At 37.0% G+C, this 14,109-nt stretch overlaps 1 protein-coding gene across 17 annotated transcripts in view; it reads right to left on the bottom strand.

Moving 5' to 3' along the window:
• LOC106874415 (uncharacterized) overlaps positions 1-14,109 on the bottom strand; it is a 232,557-nt gene that overhangs the window by 37,032 nt on the left and 181,416 nt on the right. For all 17 annotated transcript variants that reach the window (XM_089341454.1, XM_089341457.1, XM_089341463.1 and 14 more), the window contains one exon: positions 1,533-3,953. In XM_089341454.1, the coding sequence (XP_089197580.1) occupies positions 1,533-3,953 (2,421 nt within the window). The remainder of the gene's footprint in view (positions 1-1,532; positions 3,954-14,109) is intronic.

Here is a 14,109-nt window from a genome sequence, read left to right as displayed (position 1 = left end):
CATTAAGAAATGCATCCAGCTGCTGTAGAAACCATGTCAAAGCTGACATGGAACATTACGTAGCCCAGTGGCTCACCAGAATGTGTCAACCCATCTAAACGTATGCCAACATGGAAAATGTACACACACACACACGCCATGGGTTTCTTTCACTTTCTGCGTATCAAATCCGCCCACAAGGTTTTGGTTAGCCCAGATCTATAGTAGTAGACACTTGCCAAAGGTGCCACTCAGAGGGACTGAACCTGTAACAATAGTTGTCATTTGTAACTGAGCAAGACTTAGTAGCATGTACCATGCTTTTACTAATGGCTATAAATATCCATGGATGTAACTGTGAGCAGACACAGATGTTCTGTCTTGGCCACTCTACCCACTATTAATTAAATATTCAGGCTATGATAGCCAGTGGGAGAGGACTACACCTGTAGTAGGTTGGTACTGTTTTTTTTTTGTTTTTTTTATCAACCCTGAAATGATGAAAGGCAAAGTGAACCTCAGAAAAATATCTACACATTCTATCTGATGCCTAAATGACTGGCAACTGACCACATTTGGAAACAAACAACCTCACTTGTATGATGATGGTACTCATTTACCAACATCACATGTTTTCACAAGGGTGTACCCAAACACATGTGACAGGCTTCTTTCAGTTTCCACCTACCAAATCCACTCACAAGGCTTTGGCTGGATTGGGGCTATAATAGAAGACACTTCATCAAGGTACTGTGCAGTGGGACTGAACCCAAGACCACATGGTTGAGAAATAAACTTAATCATACAGCTACACCTATAATAATGTGTGTGTGTGTGTGTGTATATATGAACAAACGCACATTAGCACCCATTTGTGCATTTTATATATATATATATATATATATATATATATATATATACACACACAAAATTGTATAAGCTCTTTAACAGGCGATAATAAGAGAGGGCGGAAAAAAACAAACATTAAAATATATTTCATTGAACCAGAATTAGGTTCTTTTAAATAACTGAGTCATTTGTCTTCACTCAGACTTAAGTGAGATTGACAGGATTGATGCATTAGCCAGACATCTCCAAGTGTGCGTGCATGGAAGGATTTGACCTGATCTGAACGTTTGCAACAAAATGAACTTCCACTAAAAAAAAGTATTCAAAGATTGAGTGGAGGACATTCACCCTTCTGAAATTTTTATCTGATCTTTTACTGTTTGAATTAATCATGCATTATCTCATAGCTTTGATGATGTGATTGTTTATGATTAGAATGACATTGTAGGGTAGGTGTGAGAAGCTAGATCTGACCAGTTTAACATAAAACAGACTATTTTGGCCAGATATGGCTGGTTTAAATGCTAAAGGGTTAAAGCAGATGTTTTTCTGTCTTAGAACAAGAAGCAGTCTGGGAGGCAGGTTAATATATGAAAACGGTTAATCAAGGTAACATTTATTCTGACAATCGGAATAGTAAAATAATTTGTATATTTATGAGAAACAGTGAAAAAAAGTTAATAAAAAAAAAGACCTATATTTACCATTGCTAAGATAGGATAAAATTTCCTGTTGGTTGAAGAGCTGGGTATCAGCCACATCACTCCGGAAATGTATCACCTTTTGTTTATTGTCCTTTTGGATTTTATCCCCATACGAAAGGGCTATGAATTGTAAGCTTACTGTACTATCCCCGTTATTTCCCCCGCATTTACTGTCGGGGATTGTTTTTTTATTGCTTGTGTGATGGTGGTGGAGGTTGTTATTTCCCTGAATGTTGGACAAACCACGGGGTCTTTCGTCATCTACTGCAGTGGGACTCACAGTTTTGGAATTGCTTGTGGTTGGTAGAGTAGAGCTAGTTGAAATGGTGGCACTCTCAGGTGTTTCATTTGTTCGAAGTGAATAGGTTTCTAAAGAATTTGTGTTGGTGGGAAGAACAACTCCATTTAATTTGCTAACACATTTGACAGCTTCAGTATTTTTTACAGTCTTCTCAGTTGAATCACAGTTTGCCTCAGGAAGTTGAGGGATTTTGCCCGTAACCTCATCACCAGGATTTATTTTATTATTATGAGATGATTTCAAAACACCGTTGCCTTCTTTACACCCAGGTTTTGCAGCTCTGTCCTCTAACTTCTTGTGGTCTTCATCTTTATCGTTTGATACCTGCTTGGGCAAAAAGGGCTCAGCAGGCAATGAAGTAGGAAGTTCTGAAGAGAGAGGACAGCTACTACTATCAACAATGGTGTCATTTCCAGTCATATTTCTACCATTTTTATTGTCTGGATCATAGAAAAAACCAAAAGTTACCTTATATTGTTTGTCATTGTGCTTTTTATCTCTTGGATTGATAAATTTCACAGCAAGAATATCTGTCATATTACATTTTGTATTACTGTTATTAACGTAAATATTACACTGCTGTGGTGGTTGTTGTTGGTGCTGCTGTTGTTGTACAAGGGAGTGATGAGAAACTAGTTTGCTTTTATTAAAGTTCTTGGCTTTATTTAGATTATTAAGTGACAAATTAAAATTCTCCTCCCCGTTTTCTGTTGAGCTAAGACACAGACCAGAAACTATATTTTTATATATAGATGATGTTTTATGATCACAAAATGAAATATCTTGTTCCTTGGTCTCGTTTTTATTTTCTTTTTGGCCCTTGTTATGATGTAGGTTCTTTGGAGTGGAGGTCGTAGCCTTGGGCTCTTTCACTGAAGTACCGTTAGCTATGCACTCCCCAACCGAATGCCTCCTGTCTAAATAATTATCATTGTCTTTCAATAAATAATTAGCACTATTATCACTATTCTCAGTGCTGATGTCACTTCCACAACAACTCTGCTCATTGCCATTTGAGGTACGCCTAACTTGATTGTCTTTAATTACACTGACGCTGTTGGTTTTAACAACAGCACTAGTCTCTTTGCACCCAGGAACATTTTCTCCAGTTTTAGACACAGAACATGGGACACTACGATTCAATGACTGAGAGTTTGACAAAGGCAAGCTCAGAGCAGCTATCTTCGCATAGGAAATTGGGTAACTATTTTCATTTATTAATTGGATTCCCTGAGAAACCTGAGAAATCGGTAAAGATGTCCAACTTTCATTGTCACTATCCTCTGTAGTTATACTTTGCACCGTAGACATCTGCATGTGGACGTTGCCAGTTGAGTTGCGACGTGCTTTATAGGAACCTTCTAAATCAGAATATGAAGAGTCTAATTCAGTTTTTTCATTACAGTGGAAGTGCTGAGGCTGGTGGGGATGCATGACTGACGAGCTTAGCTTTCGGTTTCGGTAGGGGGACTTGGGCGCAAATTTATTCGGTCGGTTCAGGTTTGCATTCAACCGTTTCTTGCTTTTCTTCTCCACAAGAATAAAGGGTTCAGCAGAATTAGGAGAGGAATATTCCGGATTCAGAACAATGCTATTATCAGCCTGACCATTGTCATCACCGAGGCAGTCATCAATCTCAGAGTTATTGCAGTTGCAACATGCTTTATCCAAAGATTTGGTTGGATAAAGATCTGTTGAATCAGACTCCAACAATTCGATTTTTTCATCCTTATTTTCTGCACTCGAACGGCAAGGACGGCCATGGAGGCTTTTTTTCTTACTTTTCTTTTTTTTGTCCTTGCTTAAAGTGTCATTGTTTGGGCTTTTCCCAATGAAGTTCAAGAGATCCTCTATTTTCTCTTTTCCTCTATAATCTGGAATATCTTCAGCATAGACTATAGGACCTTTGCGGCCCTTGCGAGACTTCTGTGTAGAGTCTTGCGAATCAGCTGGCTTGCAGCTCTTCTGGTCCAGTTCTTTCCCCATTCCCTCTGTTTGTAACTCTTGATTTCGTCCAGCATCAGTAGTTGTGTTTGATTGTATCTTGCTGATGACCAATGAGTTACCGTTTAAATCCTCTTTTTCTGATGCAGAGTCAGTTGTCGATTTTTTGTTCACATCTGCAACAACAAAAAAATAAAAAGATTCAGTTAACATTCACATAATTAAGGATTTTGAGAAAGAGTAACTGTACTGGGGAAAAAGAGAAAACAATCCATCAACACAATCATACACTAAAATGTACAACAGTTTAATACTACAAGTTGATGAGGGAGCCTATAAGTTGATGAGGGAGCCTATAAGCAACTGCTTATAGGCTCCCTCAGCCAAGTCTCTGTCAAATCCTACCAAACCAGTGTAATGAGTATATGTAAAACAGTATTATCCAAACAAACAATCAAAACATTGAAAGTCAATGTCCATGAGCAGGGAAGGAATTCCAAAAAATTGATGTTCTGTGGAGAATGGACAAGATATAGTGGATGGTGCAGGGCCTGGGAAGATGGACACAACAAAGTGGTGAAAATAACCAGCCATTAGACTGTGACCATGCTGGAGCACCACCTTGAAGAATTTAGTCAAACATATCAAGTGCATTTTTTTTTTAACTGGTACTTATTCTATTGAACTCCTTTGCTGAATTGCAAAGTTACAAGGACATAAACAAATACAAGCAGTGGTGGTGGAACAAACACACAAATGGCTTCCATGCAGTTTCCATCTACCAAATTCACTCACAATGTATTGGTTGACCCAGAGTTACAGTAGAAGACACTTGCTAGGGGGCTTGCAATGGATCAGAACCTGAAGCCACACAGTTAAAGAGCAAGCTTTTAAACCACACAGCTAAGCTGTGTGTGCGTCTGTATAAAAACAATAAAACCCTTTACACAGATCTCCCTGTATATCAGTAAAAGCTCAAGTAAATTTTTTTTTAAAGAATAACAAAAAACTCAAAAATCTCCCTTATTAAAACTGCAGTTTTGTAAGTAGCATGATCAACGTGAAATTATCATTGTTCACAAATGTGAGATATTTCCAGAACTAGCAGAAAGAGGAATTTACTGCAAAGAAATCAATACATTGAAATATGAAATCAATAAAACAAAAATCTTGCATTGGTAATCTCCCTTTGTAGGCTCAGACCTAGCAAATACTGAATGAAGCATCCAAGCAGCTGGTTGACCAGCAAGAACTAACAGTTGAATTTCTTTGAAGTCACATCATGCTGGGGCACTGCCTTGAAAGGTTTTAATCAAACCAACCCAGCCAGTATTTAGGTCTGGTATTTATTGTATTAATCTCTTCTGTTGCACTACCAAGTCACAGTGATGTAAAATAAAGCAGCATTAGGTGTCTAGCAGTAATAGGGTGGCAAACACAAACACTCACTAATATACATACAATGAGTTTCCAGTTTCTGTCAACCAAATTCCCTTACAAGGTTTTGGTTGACTTGGGGTTATAGAAGACAACTCGTCTAAAATGCCATGCAACCATACAGCCATGCCTGTGCTTATTAACAAAAAATACAAGGGTGCACATTTGGCTGTGTGGTTAAGAAGTTTGCTTGGCAACCATATGGTTTCACCTTCAGTCCTATTGCATGGCATTTTGGCTAAGTGTCTTCAACAATAGTCACAAAGCCAACCAATGCTTGGTAAATGAATTTGGTAGATGGAATGGAAACTGTGTGTACTCAAACACACATGAATGTATGTAGGTCCACTACATCAGAGCTAACCAGGAGGCTATAACAGCAACTAATGACAAACTATTGAACAGAAATCCCCCCTCCCCGTTTTAGAATTCTCTACAAATAAATTGAATGATATTAATTAGCAAATTCAGTGTTTGGTAAATAGTTCCTATGACCTAGTGTCCACTCCCAGATGCATCTAGTTCACTTCTGTTACTGCCCTGGATAATCAATATCCCAATTGCATTTTTCCTCACCACCTTCTCTAAAAGCAAGAGAAATGATCAACCGTTTACATACACACACGCACACACATATTTGTCCATTTGCTCTATGCCCATGTTTCCTTGTTTGCATGGACTGGACAGCTATGTTATTTGAGGCATCACTTTTCAGCCAGATATCCTTCCTGATACTAACCTTCATCTGTTTCTCAAAAAAGAATCAAGGGATCATTTATTCTACATGGTTCAAAGTCACAAAATGTCCCGACGATTTGTCAGACAGGACAAACAAGAATACCACCTGCAGCATTTTTCATACAAGTAGCAGATATAAAAACACACACACAACCATACATACACAAATGACAGTCTTCTAGTCTCTGCCCGTTACATTCATTCACAAGGCCTGGTTGGCCTGGGCTATAGTAGTAGACATCAAAGGTACCACAGTGTGACTGGGAAGCAAATTTTTCAACCACACACCCACCTCTATTGTACTTTCCCTCTCATAGTCACCTTATAGCTTGACCTCACACCTCTCTCTCTTTCCAGATGGAGAAACCATTTGTTCATTTCTTCTGCAAGATAGCTGCTATCCCATCCCTTTATCATACCTTCATATTCCTCAATACAGTTGAGGGGGTCTTTTGTTGTGGGTACTTGGTGACCTCACTGGTGCTGGTGTCAAGACAAAAAGCACCCAGTACACTGAAGTGGTTGGCATTAGGATGCCCTCTGACACGGTCAACATTAGGAACTGTCAACCAGGCTATGAAAAAAGGCACATTAAATGATTATATATATATATATATATATATATATATATATATATATATATATATATATATATATGCCTCTAATCTAAATAGGTGAAGTTATAGTGACAGGCACTGTTATCAAAAAGCACAGTGCAGTCCAAAACAGAATTACCTCAAAGGACAGGAGGGAGAATTAAAACATTCTCAAGTGGTGTTTACACAACTGGCAGTTAACACCTGTTGCTTATACACAAACTATCATGTTACTGCATGAACATTTCATTTCTCATGTTGTGTAGCCCCAGGTCAGCCACCATCAAGCAGACTTATGACAAAAAGAATTTTTGTCCTGACCATCCTGTTTTCCCCTGCTCTGGGTATAGGCTACCCCAAATTACTTTAATGTGTGTGTTTAAGATAAGGTGTTGGTTTTAGAAAAAATTTACTATTATTTCCAGCAGATTAAGTGGCCACATAGAAGCTGCCTCATTTGCTCATAGCTATGTCAAAAAGACCTGTAAGAGTGCAGCAGTCAGCTCTACTATTAATAGGATGGCAAACAGCCACCATTACCACCACCACCTATCTCCCGTTAAACAATGCCACCAGCTTACCTATTTTCCAATACATTACCAAGACAAGATTGAAGTTGGAATGTTTCAGTGAATGGAACTTACAATCAAATGCCTATTCCATATTTTCTAAAAAACATTTAAGACTACATTACTCAGTATATTCATTTACTTTTGAGATGGTAGAGTTAAATTTTAAGGGTTAGTTGTTGCCCATTTTAGCAGGTCAGGCTACAGCATAGAAGTTCCTTCATTGGTTCAAGCCAAAGCTACTTGATCTGATCTGATCCAGGGCTACAAAAAACATGGTTGAATTTCATTTGATTGAGTGAGGTTAAAAATTAGAATACTCCAGCATGCCCAACTACATCTCGCACCAAAGAAGAATGTCTGTAGTGGCTTTAGCATAATAAACCAGTTGAATATGCAGTTTTCACCCTTAAATGGATAGACCTAGGAAGGATCTTTGGATGCTGGACCTTGCTGTACTTGAGAAGACACATCAAGCTAAGTAAAATCATTGCTTTCCATACATACAGGAATGTCTTTTCAGGTGCTGGTGCCACGTAAAAAGCAAATGTGCCAGTACTATATAAACACATCCATGTTAGTGATATGTAAAAAGCACCCAGCACACACAAGTGGTTGGTGTCAGGAAGGGCATCCAGCTGTAGAAACCATGCCACAACAGAAAATTAGAGTCTGGGCAGTTCCCAGCTGGCCAGCTCCATTGTCAAACCATCCAACCCATGCCAGCATGGAAAACAGATGATGATGATCAATTTAGTACAATGACTCACTACTGATTTCATATTTGGAACATAAATTAAGAAATTTAGATGGAAGGTCTTAATTTAGATAACTTTAAAAGCAGGAAATTTGTACCATAGAAACCAGGTGGTCTCACGTAGGCGCTCTTACTTTTTCACTAGTTTCAGCCATTAGAATGTGGCCATGCTGGAGTACTGCTTTGAAAGGTTTTAGCTGAACAAATCAACCTTAGTATTTATTTTACAGCCTGGTACTTATTCTATCCACCTCCATTGCTGAACTGCTAAGTTACAGGGGACACAAGGTGTGTGTGTATGGGGGGGGGGGACAAACAAACATAGACACACACACACACGATGGGCTTCCACACAAAAGGATTGAAGAAATATTTGCATACCTTCGTAATTCATATTGGTATGAAACATTAACAGAAAAGAAAAAAAAATTTAAGGGGAGACACCCTGCCCCTAATATGGTGCTTTATAACCAAAGTTATAACATCAGGCTAAGATACTCCCTTGTCAATTTCACTGTCAGCAATAGTGTGAACTAGGGACTGGGCCAATGGATGTGTGGTCAATAAGCTCATTTTGTAACCATGCGGTTTTGGGTTCAGTTCCACTGTGCAGCATGTTAGGTGCCCTCTACTATAGCCCTAGACCAACAACTGCCCATGAGTGAATTTGGTGGGCAGAAACTGTGAGGAAGCCCATCCTATCTATGTACATGAGCGTGTGTGTTTTGTCTCCCTCCGCTTCTTGACAATCTGTGGTAACACTTCTGCTTAGGAAGTTACAACAAACAGAAACAATTAGTAATTTGGAAAACCAATTCTAACAACTTTTTTAGTTTGATCAGAAGATTAAATGGCACCATAAGTACAAGAGCATAAAATTTGTAGGAAGGTAGGGAACAGGGCTTCAGTTACTTTTAATAGATCCCTGAACTTGGCTGGAGTTATTTTATTGACCTTGGAAGGACAAAAGACAATGCCAACCACTTTGAAATTATTTAAACTCAGACACAAAAGTATGTAACTAAATACAGCAAAGCGTTTTGTCTGCCATTTAACTGCTTTTATTTATGAGAGATGATATTAATATGTCTGATGAATAATGCAGACATTCTTGAAAGCTTTCTCATTTCAAGAACAACATTCTTCAATACGAGCTAACAAGAAAGCCTCTAAGCAATCACTCACCAGCTAGAAACAGCAGCCACATCTCCAGTGCATACCAACCTATCATCTTACATAAAAAAAAAAATTAAAAAAAAAAAAATGGAAGGACACTGGATAATGTAGTCCAGGTACATTATACTCAGGGGATAAATAGCTGGAAGGTCACTGCTAGAATCATTTAATCAAGGGTTTAATTGATCACGGTCAACTGACTTACGGGTAAAAAACAACAAAGTTTCCTCTTGATACAAAATCAAGTCAAAAATGGTTTGTCTATATTAAATCTATATATCTGTAGGCCCAATATTTTCAGCATATATTTGATTAAATAATTTTGGCAGTGATTGATAAAGCATCAGAATTTTTTACAAATAGAATTGTAAAATACATTAAAAGCTTTAAAATGCTGTTATTGCTTTGTTTTATCAGCCTAACTAGTAGAACTCACAGCACTTTCCATGTAACCCCTGATGCTTTTTAACTCATTCATTACCATATTTCTATTGAAATACACCACCTTTCTTTCACTGATTTTTTAATTTAGTAAAATAATTGTGGTTAATGCTGGTGTTGGAACATAAATTCACATGGAATTCTGATGGAAAGTCATAATCTAGATAAGGTGATGTCATGTGGTAGGTATGAAAGGGTTAAAGTGATAATAATGCTAAAAGGGAAGATTGGAACAGCTCATGGAATTGTTATTCTCAACAACAGTAGGTATCACTATGAAGTTTTGAAAATATTTAAATCTAGCTTCTACTATACTTTTTCTTGGAGAGAATCCAAAAAGAAACATTTTGATACTTCATTTATGAAATTTGTTATGAATATTTTAGGAAATATGACAAGTTGAATAGTCAGTGAATTGGTTGAAATCTTTCCTAATTAGGCCGAAATAAATAATGAGATAATCATCTTCAAATTACACAAATTAATAGTGTCCATGGGATAGGAGCCCTTTTATTCTTTTACTCGTTTCAGTCATTTGACTGCGGCCATGCTGCAGCACCACCCTAAAGAGTGTTAGTTGAAGAAATTGACCCCAGGACTTATTCTTTGTAAGCCTAGTACTTATTCGATCAGAGTCTTTTGCTGAACTGCTAAGTTACAAGGACAGAAACACACCAGTACTGGTTGTCAAGTGATGGCAGGGGGACAAATACACACACACACACACCATTTTTGGATTTGGTTTGCAGGATTTTTTATGTGATTTCGTGTGTTGAAGCATATTCTGTTGTGTCTGGCGAGAGTCATTTTCTTATTGTGCCTTGAAATTTAACACACTCACCGTTAAAATTTCCACTTATTTCTTATTTTTATTTTAGGGAAATAAGAAATAAGTGGAAATTTTAACGGTGAATGTGTTAAATTTCAAGGCACAATAAGAAAATGACTCTCCCCAGACACAACAGAATATATATATATATATATATATATATATATATATATATACATACACACAAACACACAACGGGCTTCTTCCAGTTTCCGTCTACCAAATCCATTCACAAGGCTTTGGTCAGCCTGAAGGTATAGTAGAAGATACTAGCCCAAGATGCCTAAAATTGGGATTGAACATGGAATCATGTGGTTGAGAAGCAAGCTTCTTACCACACAGCCATGCCGGCACCTATTTTTTTTCAGGTTCTTGAAAATGAAACTTTTTGGGGGCAATTTATACCATTTATGTAAAGCCTATTTTGTTGCATGTAACAAGTCAATTCCACAATGCAAGCATAAGCTTTCCATATGATTTGAGACCAAACTAAATCCCAAAGTACAAGCCAGAGAGGCTCAAGTTTTGGCATATTTGTAGTAGGCATAGAACTAAATAATATCCAGAGATTTTGGGACATGATACCATTTCAATGAAATTTTTAAAATTACAATTAAATTACAAGCTTTACATGCATTTTCAGACATGGCTATATTGTGATCTGTCATCTGTAGCGGGTTCACCTTTGATACATTGCTATAGGGTAAAAAAGTAAACCCTAAGTTTGGAGCTTTACAATACATTTAATAGGCATCCCTGTAGATGCTCCATAGAAGGGACAACAGTTTGACCCCCACATCTTGCTTGATTATTTTCATGTCAAAATACATGCCAGATAAAAATTAAATCTTTCTTAAATCACCCCATATACACGAAGTTGGGCCTCCCATAAGCTGATTTTAACCCTGACACTACTATACCCTAATTTCAAACTAAAACCATGCCAAAAGAGACAGTGAAGCCTGGTGCAGTCTTCTGGCCTGCTAGCTCCTGTCAAGCTACCCAACCCATGCCAGCATGGAAGATGGATGTTAAATGATGAGAGCCATTTTATGCCTTAGTCAAGATACTTTGGTGAATGTCTTGCAATGTTACAGCTAGATTGCTTTAAATATTGCATGCTTTTATACACAACGCAAAAAAGTTTTCTTCTTGAATATGCACTGTTAAAATTAGAGCACACCTACAATATCATTAAACACAATAACCCTTTTGTTGTGATATTTCCCCAGGAATCCAGAGCCAGTACTGCTAGTTATGTCTCGTATATGACAATTGCATTGCTTATATAAATGTATTCATATATGAAACATTGTAACATGCAGTACTGGCTCTGAATTCTAAAGAAAATCTATTGAGATAAACTTGAAAATGAGAACGTCACATTGATAACACACGACGAAAGACAGAACAAAACAAAAGGCACAGACACAAACAGTATAATACATAAACCCATGTATATACACACACACACACACACAAGAGACACATGCACATACACACACATACAGATACAAGCACAGACATGTGCAGATAAGGATACACGTCATAGAGATAGAATGAACTAAAAAGAACAGGAGGAAACACATGGATGGAAGGGTTACTCTCAAGTGGTCACAGATGTGTGATGAAAGATTTCCAGACAATGGACTTAATATAAAATAAGAACAATAATAAACAAGTGAAGGATGAATTATATAGTGTGCATGTTTATTTGGCAAGAAAAAAAGAAAATTACTGTCCCAAAATATAATATCAGTTTCAACACACGATTTCACATCAGGAATCTTGCAAAACAAATTCATAAACGTTTATATATATATATATATGTGTATGTGTGTGTGTGTGTGTGTGTATAAAATAAATTCTAAAAAGTGACAATAGTACTGTATTAGACTAAACCATTATTAATATTATTTACAAGATTATTCTGTCACTAACAATGCAGCCAGTAGAAACTTTTACATCATAGAATGGCACTTAGTTCTCAGCCTACTGAAAACTATGGCCCCGTTTGGATTCCCAGCTGGGACCATTTCCTTTACTTACATCAGACAAAATTTCCCACAGCTTCATTCTGCACCCTCCACCACCACACACACACACACACACACACACACAAAGAAATCTGGATAAATTTGTCTTTTTTTTGTTTTTGGTTCATTTTGTTTTATATGGTTTCAACCCCGCCACCCGGATTCATAGAGGAAGGGTGGGGGAACTGATGTGAGTGAGGAGTCAAATGTTTATGCCTTTCCTAGTAATGTGTGTGTGTGCAATGGCAAATGAGACCAGGTTGTTTGACTAGCTTTGTAGAGAACTTACCCCTCCATTGTGGTATTAATATAATAAATATAAATAATTAAAATAAGATAATAATATATATATATATATATATATATATAAATGAAATATTCAAACACTGAGATTTGAAGTTAGATGTCACTACTGTTCATATCATCTGTGGATAAATTCAAAATTTGATGATATCACCAGTAGTAGCATGGGTGGAAGGCAGTTATGATAGCTTTAAGGAGCTATGAAATATAAATTTGCACGAAGCGTAATGATGCTTAATGAGCATCTACCTGCTAGAAATAAGAGCTAAGTCTTAAATAATTGAAGACTTAGCTCTTATTTCTAGCAGGTAGATGCTCATTAAGCATCATTACGCTTCGTGCAAATTTATATATATATATATATATATATATATATATATATATATATGTGTATATATATATATATATATATATATATATATATAGGGCAAAGAAATCAGTAGTAATATAGCAGGGCAACATTTACAGACGTTCCTGCTGTAGCCTGAGTTTACTGGGGAAGAGTAGTGCAGTGTTACATCACGTACGTCACCTACACAGGTTTTCTCATGTGTGTGTGTTATTTCTCTGTCATATATATATAAAATGTAGTCAATTCATGCGACCAAAAAATTCTTTAAGATGGTGGCCAAGTATGGCCACAATCTAATGACAAAATAAATATACACCCACACTTTCTATATACACTGATACAAGCTGCTGTTCATTTCCAGTGCCTGGCCAAGATGAAATATTACCTTGCTTGGGAACAGGTAAGGGTTGGCTACAGGTAGGGCATCCAGCTGTAGGAAATCTACCTCAATGAATTCCTTCTGACCCAAGCAATTGTGGAATAGTGGACATTAGAATGATGATATAAGCACAATATACACATATGAAAATACATAATATATGAATACATATATAAACACATATATGAGAGTGGGTTGAAAAGATCATAGGCTAACTATGAAGGAGGGATGCTAGAGCTGTTAAATTTTGCATGTTTACATTAACCTCAACTCTTCTTAATAACTACATTTTTCTTTCCAGGTAAACTGACATTTGAGTGTTCAGAGAAGACTTCAAAAGTAACTTGAAAACGGATAAAATTTGGCATCGTCTTGTCAAGTAGCTACAGAAAAAGGTTTAGCCTTCAATGGCATTCATGCTGATACATTAGTGGATGACACTCCAGCTTTATCAACAGTGCTAATGTGGGCAGATGAATTTAGGAAGGGAGAGTCTTGTAGATGACTCAACATCTGGATATCCTACTGCAAATTGCCACCATCATGGAAAAAATTGTTCAAATTTACCACATGCTGATGAATAACAGGTAATCGACTAAATCAAATAGCCAATGCTATTAGAATATCCTGTGAAAGTGTTGAGAATACTCTGCACAATGAACATCTTTTGACACTTAATCAAAAGCAGATCAAGCTGATTACATCATGATAAAATCTGA

The sequence above is a fragment of the Octopus bimaculoides genome, chromosome 24 (assembly GCF_046866305.1).
Source record: "Octopus bimaculoides isolate indiv1 chromosome 24, ASM4686630v1, whole genome shotgun sequence".
Taxonomy (NCBI): domain Eukaryota; kingdom Metazoa; phylum Mollusca; class Cephalopoda; order Octopoda; family Octopodidae; genus Octopus; species Octopus bimaculoides.
Note: the sequence above shows the minus strand (reverse complement) of the source record. Positions and strands in the feature narration are given on the sequence as shown.